At 42.1% G+C, this 14,717-nt stretch overlaps 2 protein-coding genes across 3 annotated transcripts in view; one reads left to right on the top strand and one right to left on the bottom strand.

Annotated features, from left to right (window-relative positions):
* Positions 1-14,717, bottom strand: part of STC2 (stanniocalcin 2) — a 363,863-nt gene that overhangs the window by 80,804 nt on the left and 268,342 nt on the right. The window lies entirely within an intron of this gene.
* ERGIC1 (endoplasmic reticulum-golgi intermediate compartment 1) overlaps positions 1-14,717 on the top strand; it is a 101,386-nt gene that overhangs the window by 75,721 nt on the left and 10,948 nt on the right. For both annotated transcript variants that reach the window (XM_063120612.1, XM_063120611.1), the window contains exons 4-8: positions 1,283-1,377; positions 3,595-3,719; positions 6,154-6,258; positions 11,039-11,099; positions 12,881-12,981. In XM_063120612.1, coding sequence (XP_062976682.1) covers positions 1,283-1,377; positions 3,595-3,719; positions 6,154-6,258; positions 11,039-11,099; positions 12,881-12,981 — 487 coding nt within the window. The remainder of the gene's footprint in view (positions 1-1,282; positions 1,378-3,594; positions 3,720-6,153; positions 6,259-11,038; positions 11,100-12,880; positions 12,982-14,717) is intronic.

Consider the following 14,717-nt stretch of genomic DNA (forward strand, 5'->3'; position numbering starts at 1 on the left):
TTGTGTACTTAATGCTATACATCCTAGTCCACAACTCTGCTTGTTTTTATATAATGTTCTCCTTAAGGTTTTTATAAGTCTTAGAATGGCTATGTTGAAACTTGGCTGAAAGATGTTGTAATCATAGCTTCCTATATTTAATGTATTATGTGTGTATTATTGTGGTGTTAGGTATTTGTGGATTTATGTTATTCATGTTGTTGTTAAGGTATCTACGGATAAATTTTAAAAATAATTAAAAGTAGATCTCTACTCAGGGCTTGCATATCTTGTGGCCTGACATGCTTAAAGACTACTTCTTGATGAAAAGAAGACATTTGAATGGCATTTAGTCCTTGGACTGTTGAAACTAATATTTGCCTGGTTAGTTAGCACATATGGGGTAATACACATGCAGGTGTGAAGGTGTGGATGGGTGGAGCAGGATTGTGCCCCTCATCCCTCCTCACTGTCCACAAGTTGGTTCTGTTCACTATGATCGCATAGAGGGGCAATGGGTCAGTCTGTGAAATCCCTCTTCTTTTTCTCTCTCATTCAGCTATGATGAGTGAACAGGGCTACTATGGGAAATGATTAAGAGTACCTCTCTCCCCACCAGCTTTCAATTTCTGAGGACCATTTATAGGGCTGTTCCTCTTCCATCTGTAAAACTGGCTGATTTGGAAACCTACGATAAGCATCTCTTTTAGTCTCAAGAGATTATGCCAAAATTGGCATTGAGAAGGTCATGCAGACTGGACATCTTACCATAAAGTAGTGTGGAACGGTCACTTTAGGTGTAATTTTTAACCGTGAGCCCTCTGGTAAAGTGTGCCATCTTGACCTTTTGGTGCAATTGTTAAAATATCTAAGGCTGGTGCCGATGGCATAAGCTTGAACCTTACTTCCATTTATGGTGTGTTCTGACTTTTGATTGAGGTGATATTAAATTTTACTTACTATTTCATTTGTAAAGCACCAGATTTTACTTGGGCTACTATGTGATGGTAATTTTGATGTTTAGCATAATTGCACGTTCAAGCTCCCCTCAACTTGAATTGAAAGCAAGATCACTTTAAATCACAATTAGCTCTACAGTTCTACATTATGTGTATCTCCTGGAGAATTTGTTAGCATCTCCTTTTTAATGAATAGGGTGATTATTTTGAAGCTTGTGTGAATCATGTTGTAGCAAAATTCCCATTTTTATTCTATGTCTATAGAAATGTCCTGTCTCTCTCAGATAATGTGTTTGTACTGTTGCTTCTAAAACTGAAGCCACCTATCTTCCTCTCCCCTGCAGTGTTAACGAACTCTACGTGGACGATCCAGACAAAGACAGTGGTGGCAAAATAGAAGTTAATTTGAACATCAGCTTGCCAAATCTGCACTGTGAATGTGAGTACTTCTCGGGGCTGGTTTTGTAATAGTGGTTGAGGAAGCATGTTGGCTCCATGCTTCACATTCAGAGTGGTATGAGTAATTCCTTTTCTTTTCTAGGAAAAGATGAAGATGTCTTGTTTAGAGTACATTCTTGCTTTAATGAATGACCTCTTTCTGCTGTTGCTAAAAATTACTTAGACAATGGTGTGCCAGGAACTGCACTAAAGCGACATGGTCCCTAACATAAAAGAAAAGCATTCTGGAAGTTTATTTATTTTATTTTTTTATTTTTTTATTTAAGGATTTTTATGCCGCCATTCAGTCATGATGCTGCCTTATTCAGAATCTAGCCCATTGATCCATCTAGCCAAGTTTCCTCTGACTGACAGCAGCTTTCCATTTCTCAGTCAGAAGACTTTTCTAGCCTTGCTACTCACCCTTTAACTGGAGATATCAGGGATTGAACCTGGGACCTTCTGCATGCCAAGCATGTATTCTGCTGCTGGGCTATGATCCCTAATGAGCCAGCCTCAGTGAAGGCTTGAAATACCTGCCTCAGTCTCTCCTTATACAAATGTTTCTTAACAAAATATTTTTATTTGCAAATATAAAAGCCAGCGTGGTGTAGTGGCTAAAATGTTGGACTGGGAGTCGGGAGATCTGGGTTCTAGTCCTCACTCAGCCATGGAAACCCACTGGGTGACTTTGGGCCAATCACACACTCTCAGCCTAACCCACCTCCCAGGGTTGTGAGGATAAAGTGGAGAGGAGGAGGATTATGTATGCTGCCTTGGGTTCTTTGGAAGAAAAAAAGGCAGGCTATAAATGCTATAATAAATAAATAAATAAATAAATAAAATAAATATAAAAACTTAAATATTATCATAATACAGAAACCATTCATGCAAGGAATAATAGATTACATATGCTTTTTTATATAAATACACAGTACAAATTATTCAACATTGGTTATTCGGCAGTTTTAAAGGATAATTAATTAATTAATTGGGAGGATAGATCCCCACTCAAGGCTATTTATTTTAATTATTGTTATTTTTTCAGAGAGACTGTTGTAACCATAAGATGTTAAAGGCAGTCGGAATCTGTAACAAAACTGTCTTTTTTGCTTTGTCCTCTTAATACCCTCAAATGTTGCGTTAGTTTCTCTGAGAGGACTATTTCCCATACTATACCATGCCACTTCCTTATACTTAATCCTTTTGCGTCCTTCCAGCATTTAGCTATCAGCATACGTGCTGCTATTAAGAGATACTCAATTTACTTTTTGTTTGGTTTTGGCCATCAAATTTATTGAGTAATGCCTATTCCGATGTTTTTATTACTGTTGTTTCCATTATGATGGATATTTCTTCAAAAATCTCTGTCCAAAATCTTTGAATACGTTCACAGTCCCACCACATGTGAACATGTTTTGATTTAGTGGAAGGGCTCTGAAGAAGTGTAAGAGATTATTCCTTGGTGAGAAACTGATTGAGGATCTTTTGTGCCCTGTACTTGAAGATAGGGTGGTGTTTGTTCTCTTCATGATGGATACAATGTCCCACAATATGGACACGTCTACACCAGCCCTATATCCCGGGATCATCCCTGTGCATCCATATGCCACACAGGGGATCCCAGGAGCAGGCAGGGACGATTCCTCCATTTTCCTGGGATAAACCTTAGGTGTAGAAAGGGCCATTGTCCTACCAACTGACTTACTCTCTAGCTAGAACCATGTCCTTGCCTCTGCCTTTTCTCCCTGGTCATGACTTTTCCTGGTGGCAAGAGAGTGTAACTACATTCAGTTTGTTTTCACTAGGTAACACCAGATATATTTTCAAGGCCAAGTGCTTTGTCTTCAAGTTTCAGCAGAGGTTCTTCTTTGTCATTTGCTATGAGGTTTAGGGAATAGAGGGATTGATACCCATATCCCAGCATTAATTCACTAAAGATTTCCAATAGAATTCACTCGAATACTTCGATATCATTTGAGTCCAGACTAGGAGGTCAGCAAATCATCTGATAGAGTATATAACTAAATTAATACTTAGATTTGCTGATAATTCTGCATTCTGATTAGCCTAATTGCTGTTTTAGTGAAGGGCCCTTTTTGTATCCTAAGGGGAGGAAAATACAATGTGCAGATATTTCTTGAGAGAGAATTGTGAATGCCTTATTTTTAACAATTTCTCTCTTTTCCTCTTTTGTCTCTGATTTCTGAACATGTAGTAATTGGGTTGGATATTCAAGATGAAATGGGAAGACATGAAGTTGGCCATATTGACAACTCAATGAAAATTCCTCTGAATAATGGGAATGGATGCAGGTTTGAGGGTCATTTCAGTATCAACAAGGTAAGTTGGAATAATATGTATTGCCTGACTAAGCGAGGAGACATTTTTAATCCATTAATCTAGCCATTTAATTGACCAAATGCAGCAGCCCTAGCTTAGAATGCAGCAAAGAGAGGTAGGTATTTTCATGAGTGAATATTATGATGAAAGGCAGAAGTAATACTGCATTAACATGTTGTTCTTCTCCTTGTGGTCCAAATGCCAGGAGAGTTGTTAAACATGACCTCTGCAAGTCTTTCAGAGTTCTTTGTGGCTTATTGATGAGCACAGCATGTCCGTGTGGCTTTCTTTTCCTCTCTCAAAGTGTTGCACTTCAGCTTGTGAGTCACTGCAGTGCAAAGGGCCATGGCCCAACTCTTCATGCAACTCCCTTCTGCCCCAAGAGCTGCTCAGCCATTCAGGAATGCCAGCCTGACAGAGAGAAAGGTCTTGGTATGGAAGAGGAGTGACTTTGCTTCTCCCATAGCTGCAAAGCCCATTTTTTTCTCCTGGCAGTAATGAAAAACCAGCCCTGGAGTGGGGGAGGCTACTTTGTGGGCTGGGTGTGTCTGGCATTGGGTAATCTGGCCATTTAAGGCAATCTATGACTCCACAGGGTGGGGGAGAGGGTGTGCTGCTTGCATAATAAAGACGTAACCCAAACTCACACCTGATCTGTACACCACAGGCTACAAAATTGTGCTGCTTCCTTTTCTTACTAATTCATGTTAGAGCACACCTAAAAATAACACACAAGAAGACCCGCCCTTGCTCACTCTGCAGTATAAAAATATCTGTGGATGTTTTATGATGTTGTTCCATAGAACGTGATGGCTTTTCCCCCCCTTTCCAGGCACTTTTCGTGTTAGCTAGTGTAGCTGGTGACTAATTGCAGTATTGGTGGGGAGGGGGCTGTAGTGCAGTTTATTGTTTACTCTTAAAACGTAAAAGTTCATGAAAGCCCCTGTGTAGAATTATACTTTGGACTTTTCTTCCCTTCTTCCCCTCCACCCACTTTTTATTATTTTGGGGAAGTTGTGTGTGTGTTTTCTCTGATAGGAAAAGTCAAAGCCCTGAATTTCAGCTGCTTTGATTCAGTCACACTACAATTAGATCCGTCCCTCCACCCCACCCCGAGCAGGCCTTATGTTCATGAGCCTTACTGCCTTTCCTTGCTTCCCTGGCATTTGAGGGGGACATGAACAGACATTAGGAGGAACATGGACCTTAATGAGCTGTTTGTTGGGACAGATGTTGGGAGGAACATGGACCCTAATGAGCTGGGTAGGGTGCTTCTGAGTAGATGGGCTCGCAGATAGACATTACACCATGGTTTCAAGCTGCAAGTTGTCTGGAGTTTTCCGCAATAGTTGTCTGGAGTTTTCCGCAATAGTTTTATTTGCTCTGGAAGGAGGACGCTAGAGTTTCATGGCTGGAGCCCTCCCTGACAAGCAGATCCTGACAACCAAGTCCTAGTCCAGTCTGCTTCATTCCTAATGAGGGGGAAACCCACTTGAGTAGCTACTTTCACCATCAGGAGCGAAAGTAACTAGACCAGAGCTGAATACTTGGTAGGATCTACTTGAGAAAGAAGCAGCATCAAATAGCGGGCTCGAGCCCCCCCGCCCCAGATCCACTTACGAATAAGGTGCCCTAGCCTTTTGCCTCTCGTGCAGACCAGAGCACTCCTTGGCAAGTAATTCCCATTCTTCTCTTTTGCTGGGGGAACTTTAGACACGCAAAGGAGGAACTGACTGGGATCATGAACACCAGTGCTGGGGAGGGAGCAAAAAAAGAGGAGCGCTTATACAGAGGAGGGCGGGGGGGGGGCCTTACCTGCCTCCGTCCGCGGTCCGTCAGCTTCTTCAATTGAGCCCGCGGTTCAACCAGGAAGTCTGGGCTCAATTGAAGAAGCCGATGAATAGCGGATGGACGCAGGTAAGGGAGAGGAGGAGGGGTTACCGGGCCCTGCCGCTGTCGCCGCAAGGGCGACAGCGACAGCGGCAGGGCCCAGTAAACCCCACTTACCTTTCCGGCGGAGCTCCGGATCGAGGCGAAGGATCCGCCTTCACCTCGATCCTCTTCGCCACGCTCCGCCGGCCCCCCAATCCTCTTCGCCTCCGCCTTAAGGGCAGGCGAAGCCCCCCGCTCCGCTTCTAATTCGCCGGTCCGATTAGAAGCGGAGCACATCCCTAGTTATAATGCTCTTTGGTAAGAGAATGTGAAAAGGGAGTAATGTAAGTATATAAATGAATCTGGTTCTGGACTTGCTTACCCCTCTTCCTCAAGGCATGAAAAGGCTATTTTAGTCCTTGACTTGCACATCAGGTGTTGGTTGGTGCTAGCTAGATGTAGGAGGCCAGTTGGTATACCAGTCTTAGCCTTGTTTTTCGCATCATACAGCTCAGTTGGTGTTGAGAACTTTAACAAATGCTGAACTCTTGACTGCTTTTAGGTTCCGGGTAATTTTCATGTATCAACGCACAGCGCCACTGCGCAGCCTCAGAATCCTGACATGACACACTTCATCCACAAACTCTCCTTTGGTGACAAGTTACAGGTGAGTCTGGGGAGGTACAGCTCTCAAGAGGGTGGAAGACAAGCTATGCTTACTAAATATTAAACTTTGAAGCATCTTGCTGAATAGTTGTATGTGGGGGGGGAAATAGTTGCAGAGGGTGAAGTTTGATATATTATTTCAGTATCTTCTGGGAGAAGTGAATATAATTGAGAAAGAACCACTTCTTTGCCTACTTAATGCCATACACATAACTGGCACTTACAGAAACATGCTTATTGTGAAATGGGAGTCCACTTACATGCGGCTTTGTGAACTTGTGTCCTGCACGTGAACTTGCTTCATTCAAGTGGCTTCATAAACTTGCACAATGCAGTCAGTTTAGACTTAGCACTTTTATGCCAGCTCCTTTTGTCTTTTAAATACAGCTGCTTGGCATACCTTATTATGCAATCAAGTGTGATTTGGGATGTCTTGTTTACAATTGAAAAGAAACTGGGTTAGATGGAGACAAAAGCTAAAGCTGCCTCATTTAGGAAACAGTTATTTCATGTTGGGGGCTGCATTCTGAAGAGCGAGCATACTGCAACACATTGAAGGCAATAGCACTTGCTATTGTAAAGGGCTCAGGCTGTAGCTTAGTTGTTCATTAAACTGTGAAAGCACCTTTATTCAGCTAAGGCAGTGGGTTCTTTGCTCATTCACATTTGCCAGTAGAGACTTGCTGTAGTTCTTTGTGCTCTTTGGCTGGCTGGCCACACTATGTTTGAATGGTCTGTATTATAGTGCAGGTTATATGTACAGCTTTTTGTACAGTTTGTGGTTCGCATTCATTTCTGTATCATGGGGATAGATGGTGCCATTCAAAACATTTTCTGATCAATTGTGGGCTTATGGGACACTAATGGAGGCTTTAACTTTCCTGATAAGGGTAGTTGCTGTTGCTAGCAGGGAGGAGTGCTTTCCAAACGTATGCAGGCAGCCAGTTCTCTCAGAAGGATGGCCCTTGTCTTCATCTCGGCATCACTTGCTTCTGCGTGGCATGGAGTTGGTCAGGTGGAAGGAAAGAAAGAGCAGGGAGATAGATCCTGGTCTTAAAACAGGTGTAATGCAATATCCTGTTACTCAAGAGTAACTCTGCTCCATCCCAACTGTGCCCACTCTGCACTCATCCCTGCAGAGATCCTGTCTGTAGTTCTATGTCCATATCCACCTGCTAATTATAGTACCAGTTGCCTTGTTCTTCCCCCCCACTTCAGAATATTATGACATGGAATGAAACAACTAGAATCCATGCCAACTAGCATGTTGCAATGCTGAAGCTTGTCTTTAGTGAATATAGGAAGCTGCCTAAATGAGGTCAGACTATTTGTCCATTGACTGTCCTGACTGGAAGCATCTCTCCAGGGTTGGAGACTTTTTCATAATGTGCTGCCTGATCCTTCTTTTCAAATGGAGATGATGCCTGGGAATGAACCTGGGCCCAAGGCTCTAGCACTAAGCTGTGGTTTGCCCCTTCCCTTCCGTTTGGCTGATTGCTGGTAGCGTAAGCAGAAGTGTTGATACCTATAAAACTAGAATGTCTTCATCAGTGATATGTGGTATTAGATTGTGCAGTATCCCTCTTGGATGAGAACTTGCTGGATGGCTCACTTTCTTGAGGCCCAGAAAAAAGGTACATTGATCATTTGAATGCTCCAAGAACATAAATATTAGGGCTCATCTACACCAAGCAGGATATTTCGCTATGAAAGTGGTATAAAAGCAGTATATAAAAGGCAGGAGCTACACTACTGCTTTATAGCGGTATTCAAGTACACTGCAGGATCTACACTACTGCTTTTTTAATGGTACTGAAGTGCACTGAGAACTGTTGGGGCCCATGACACATCTATACCAAGCAGGATATAACACTATGAAAGCGGTATGAAAGCAGTGTCAATGGGCCCCAACAGTTGTCAGTGCACTTCAGTACCGCTATAAAGCAGTAGTGTGGCTCCTGCCTTTTATATACCGCTTTCATAGTGGGATATCCTGCTTGGTGTAGATGGGCCCTTAGAGAAAGAAAGATACCTTAAAGTTGTTCCGAAAGAGCCCTTTTCAGTTTTTAACATGCGGCGTTCCCAGGACATGACAGTTTGAGGCCTAAACAGACCTGGATTTAATATTTGCCTTGAAAGAGTGTTGCTACACTATGAGAAGTGCCATATTTCATGTGAAATCATTCATAGATCCCATCTTTGTAGTGGAAGATGGATTCCCTTAGCCCATAGAGTTGAGAATATTTCTGTTCAAAAATGCTTCTTCTTAATAGATTGTTCTTCTGATGGCACATCTGTGAATGAGGTTCTGTCTAGCACAGAGCTGCGCTCATGTCTGCATAATCCTTCAATTGATGCTGTGCCACTTGGTACAGGGTAAAGCCTCTTGAGTTGCTAATAATTTGAATGACACCATAGAAAACCTGGCTGTGCCATCCGTTTATATTTGTCACCCTTGCATAGCTCGTCTTTTGAGTCCTAATGACTAAAATGGTATTTTTTGAATTTTATTTTTTTATTCCCATTGCTCTGTGAGACTTTTTGATCATTTGTATATTTAGGACTTTATATTCATTTTATATATGTCAGTATGAGCCTTAGAAAGAGAGGCTGATCTACAACTTCTAAAGTCCTGTGCTGAGAGGGTTGTAGTACTGGATGTTTCATTTGCAAGATCTGTGCAAATCTGAGAAACCTGTTCCAAGTAAGCATGAGTGATAACATCAAAATTAAATTACACAAAGTCTAGCGAAGATTACACAAAGTCTCTTTCCTGCTCCCTTTCCTCCTTCCTACCTGCAGTGTTGAGGCTTTCAGTGTTGTAAGCATAAAATAACTCATTTAATACAAAATAGCATTCCAGTTTTCTTGGATGAGTTTCAGTTGCTACAGCTTGAGGGCACTGACAAGGAGTTTGGACGAATTTATGCAACCACTTCCATATTGGATCCTTGCCCCTCTTGGCTTATAAAAATCAGCAGGAAGGGAACAGCCAGCTGGGCCAGAGAGGTAATTAATGCTTCCTTGCGAGAGGGAGTGGTTCCAGCCTCCCTGAAAGAGGTGGTGGTGAGACCACTCCTGAAGAAATCTTCTCCGGACCTGGAGGATCTTAACAACTTTATGCCAGTGTCAAATGTTTGTTTCGTGGGCAAGGTCCTTGAGTGGGTAGTGGCCAACCAGCTCCAGACACTCTTGGATAAGACTGATTATCTGGATACATTTCAGTCAAGGTTTAGGTCGGGTTTTGGCACAGAAACAACCTTGGTCACCCTGTATGATGATCTATGTCAGAAGAAAGACAGGGTGTGTGTGTGACCCTGTTGATACTTCTGGATCTCTCAGCAGCTTTCATGATCATTAACCATGGTATCCTTCTAGGGCAACTGTCTGAGCTGGGAGTGGGGGATACTGTGTTGCAGTGGTTCTGCTCCTACTTGGATGGCTAGCTCTAAAAAGTGCTGCTTGGGGAATATTGCTCAGCACCATGGATTCGCCAGTATGGGGTTTCTCGGGAGTCGGTTTTGTCCCCCATGCTGTTCAACATCTACATGAAATAACTGAGTGGGGTCATCTGGAGTTTTGGAGTGCACTGCCATCAGTATGCTGATGACACGCAGCTCTGTTTCTCCTTTTCATCTTCATCAGGTGAGGCTGTGGATGTGCTGAATCAGTGCCTGGCTGCAACAATGGGCTGGATGAGGGCTAATAATAATAATAATAATAATAATAATAATAATAATAATAATTGTATTTCTTACCCGCCTCTCTATTCTGATTGAGGCGGGGAACAACAGCAAATATAAAATACATAAAACTGAATTAAAACATAATAAAACATTCTAAAAACATCCTAAAATTCCACTGGATAGTCCAGACAAGAGTGTTAGTGGATGGTTCTTCTGATCGGATGGAGGGTACTCAACCAATCTCACTCAGTGAGATTACACTCCCTTTAAAGGAGCAGGTTCGTAGCTTGGGGGTTCTCCTGGCTCTCTCTACCACTTGAGTCTCAGGTGGCATCGGTAGCTCGGAGTGCCTTCTATCAGCCTTGGCTGGTGGTCTAGCTACACCCCTACCTGGACAGGGATAACCTGGTTTTAGTAATCTATGTTCTAGTAATCTCCAAGTTAGTTTACTGCAATGCACTCTACAGATGCTGGCCTTGAAGACTGTTCAGAAGCTGCAGCTTGTGCAAAATATGGCAGCCAGATTAACAACTGGGACCAGAAGACCAATTCTGGCCTGCTTGTATTGGCTGCCTATATGCTTCTGAGCCCAATTCAAGTTGCTGGTTTTAACCTATAAAGCCTTACACAGCTCAGGAAATACCTGATGGAACAGCTCTCCCAAACTAAACATACCCAGACACTAAAATCAACAGGGGTGGTGGTCCAAGGGAGGCTTGGAGGGTGGTGACAAGAGAGAAGGCCTTTTCAGGGGTGGCCCCCTGATTATGGAATGAGCTCCCCCCACTGAGGTGCTTCTGCAGCAACTTTGTCATATTTTCAGTGCCAGGTTAAAACTCTCCATACACCCAGGCAGTTAGCAACATATGATGGGGCACTTTTGCCAGCCACCTAAACAGGTCTAGTATTCTATTGGAACTATTTTCAGTTGCTTAAATTGTTTTAAATTTTGTATATTTATATTTTATGCTATATTTTATGGTGCATTTTATCTTATGAACTGTGGTAAACCACCCAGAGAGCTTTGGCTATTGGGCGGTATAAAAATTAAATAAATAAAAACATAAAAACATTCTGTGCTCTTTCTCTCTCCAGGTCCACAACATTCATGGAGCATTTAATGCATTGGAAGGAGCAGATAAGCTTGGCTCAAACCGTATGTATTTTCCTTATTTTTTCAGGCCCTTATCTGGTGTTAGTAAAGAATCCTTGATTGGGGTTCCCGTAGGAGCTAACCAGGCTTTATTTGTTTCACTTAATGGTAGCTGGTACTAATACTATTATCTAATATTACAGCAGCCAAAGGGATTTGTGATATATGAATTGGATTTCACTCTTTCCCTGACTGAAGAAGAGGCCCAGATCAAAAGTTCTATGGTTTACTAACTTGCCCACAACCAAGGTTATAGGGAACAGTTGATGCTCTGCTAGCACAGACATGTGACTACTTAAGCTACCCCTAGAGTACCTAAAAGACTGCTTTTTCCCATATGAAACTGCCCAGTCCTCAAAATCAGCTTCAGAGGCCTTGCTCTGGCTGATCCTCACCTTCAGAGATTAGGTGGGTAGCAACTGGGGAGTGGGCCACTTCAGTTGTAATGTCTTGTCTTTGTAATACACACCCCAGTCAGATTTGTGGGGCATCTGCGCCAACGTTTAGGTGTCAGGTTAAAACCTTTGTGTTCACCGAGGCTTTTAATTTATGCTCCTTCTGTTCTACAGGCTTTATTGCCTGTTGCTCTTTGACTTGTTTGCTGCTTGTATTTCTTTTATTGCTGCCTCAATCTATATTATTTGTGTTAGCTGGCATTAAAAATTGTATTGTTTTAATTCTTATTGAGCATTCTAATTTTGGCAGTGTTTGCCTGTCAGCTGCTTTGGAGAGTTTAATGGAAAAGCGACTCATAAATGTTTGAGATAAACAAACAAAGACAGAAAGGAGTCAGTGCAAAGTGAAGCTGAGTGGCAAGGGATTCTGTGTCATAGCCAGGAAATGAGCCTGATCTTAGCCACCATCTTAATTCTTGGCATTTCCTTCCTCTGTGTTTACCTATTGGCTGTCATGAGTTGGACTAAATTGGGGATGTAGCATCTTTCAGCACTGTATTTGTGCTACTTCCACCGTGTCATCAGACAGAATGTTTCCTGCCCCATAGAACTTCCCCCCTCTGCCCTGCGAAGATATACTCCCAAGGCCCCTGCTGTATCCAGCACATTCTAGCACCCAGCTTGCACCCTGCTGTCAGATGCTGTGGAGACTAAGAGGTTGCTCTTTCACTCCAAACTTGATCATCCACCTGTGAAAGTGACCATTGCCAATGATATGATGTATGAAATAAATATAATACTTAAATATTTGAATTCCCAATGGGCAAGACTGAATGTATGGAAAGTTGTTATACACCGCCCCAAGTTCAGTCTGTACTTTAAGCCACTTATGTAAGGTTGTGAGCTGCAACTCACCATAGTTCTTTCAACATCTGGTCAAAGCAGCTTTTTAGAGTAAATTAAAAACGTGCACTGAGTGCTGTGGTTCATGTTATTTATTTATATATTACATTTTTATACTGTCCAGTAGCCAAGGCTCTCTGGACAGTTCACAATTTAAAACAACTGGCAATTCCAAAGAGAGGGATGCGCCTCTTAAGAAAAGTCGTTGTTCTGTTTTAGTGGGCTCTGGAGCATTTCGTAGCATAGGTTAATCAGCTTTTGTACTGAAGAAGGTGTAGACAGGTGGAAGTGTATTCCCAGCTAGGGATAGAGTGCATTATAGGCTAGTACACGGATTAAGCCAGTTTGGAGTGAAGGCTTCTGCTTTTACATTTGTCTGTTTCAGAGCAGTATTTCTGAGCATGGTTCTGTGCTGTGATTTGCGGAGGGTGTGTGTGTGTGTGTTCTGAACAAGGGCACATTCTGTTTCCTCTCTTGTTCACACAGCCCTTGCATCCCACGATTATATACTGAAGATTGTTCCCACTGTGTATGAAGACATGAGTGGCAAACAACGGTACTCGTACCAATACACCGTAGCTAATAAGGTAAAGAAAGAGACTACCTCCTTTTCTAGGAAGGCTTGGTTTGAATCAGGAGACCCTACTGGGCAAGTCTTAAGTTGCAAGTCCTGTTTCCTTCTACTGGTGTTCTTTCATTGCGCTTTGCTATGTTTGAAGTGAGGGCAAGAGCAGCCCCTGCTGGAGAAGTGGAGAAATGAAAATAAGGGCACTGCTGCTTACTAATGAAGCTGGAAGAATTTGATTTTTGCACATTCCTATGCAAACTTATCTGCAGCTTCTGGACTGAATATGCAGATTGGATCTTGGTTATTCACTAGCTTTCACACTTCTCTAAAATTGTGCTGCAGTTCTCAACCCAAAAAAACACATCAAAATTTATAGAACATATTTTAGACGTGTATTTTGAGAGAAAATACATTTAGACATATGTAATTAAACGCACATTTTCATGCATTTCATATATAATATTTGCAGTTTAAAGCAGAAACAGGATGGAATGGAACAGTCTTATGGGTGAATACATGTGAAAATGACATACTGGAAAAGGATTGATTCACCCATTCCTACTTCTTACATTGCTAGTAGCAATCATGGAGAACAATACATGGGTGGATTAATGGATGTGAGGTTTTTTGTTCTTTTCCTGCTTCTATAACTTGCCCCTTAGCTCATGTCTTTCCAAACAGAAAGACAATATAATGATGAATTTCTGGAGCAGAGTGATGTGATAATGTAAACAATACACTTTTGGTATGGTCATTCTTCCGTCCTCTCCAGTAGATATCCACATGTGGTAGTTGTAAATTATTCAATATTTCAGATTGCTGAATTGCTCAGAAATTCTCATACTTTTTTTAAAAAAATCCAGAGATAGGATCCTTGTGCGGGCAGCCAGGTGATGGAAAAGGCAGCACGTTAAGCATTGCGACCTCCTGTCTGTACTTAGGATGCTGAAGTAATAGGCTTTCTCTGGCTAACACTCTGCTAAAAATCCACCATATAAATCCTGAGAGATAATTTGGACACACTGAGATCTGAGCCTCTGTTCTTCATGCTTCACATTGCAGGTATATAAATGGGTAAATTAGGCAAGCCAAGACTCAAATGTTGCAGAAAGGAAGGGAATGAGGTTGGGATTTCAAAGCTTTTTTATAACTAGAACTATTTTTCGGTGATCCTGCCCTCCCTCCCTGCCTCTCTCTCTCTCTTATTTAATTTGAACACTTAAAATCCTGGTATTCTGCTTCGGCCTTAGCAACTCATGATAAAAGGGAAATTGGCATCACTAGAATAATCTGATACAGATTTCCTAGCACAATCGCTGCACCGTTTCCCTGTTCTTCTTCCAAGCATTTCCAAAGATCTCTTTAAACATGCACTCCAAAATGCTTGGCTCTGAAATTACTTCAGTGCTGGACTGCTCTGCCATGTCTAGCCACTGGAACTTAGAGAAGAAAGGAAAACCAATGGTACTTTGGGGTTCTTGACACAGGGCTGCATGACCTCTTTGATATATTTGTTCCCTCTGCAGAGTGATGTGTTAGAGCTATTTTGCTGGATGGAAGCTGCTAAGGTTATGACATCAATAATTAAGTCATTGGGTTGGATCCAGGCTTAATCATATTTCAATCAGACCCATTGAAATAAATTAATTTAAACTTAAATCCTGTCAATTTCAGCAGGTCTGTTCTGACTAAGGCCATAGCTAGACCTAAGGTTTATCCCTGGATCGTGCAGGGGTCAAATCTGTTCATCTAGGT

This window comes from Elgaria multicarinata, chromosome 3 (genome assembly GCF_023053635.1).
Source record: "Elgaria multicarinata webbii isolate HBS135686 ecotype San Diego chromosome 3, rElgMul1.1.pri, whole genome shotgun sequence".
NCBI classification, from domain to species: Eukaryota; Metazoa; Chordata; class Lepidosauria; order Squamata; family Anguidae; genus Elgaria; species Elgaria multicarinata.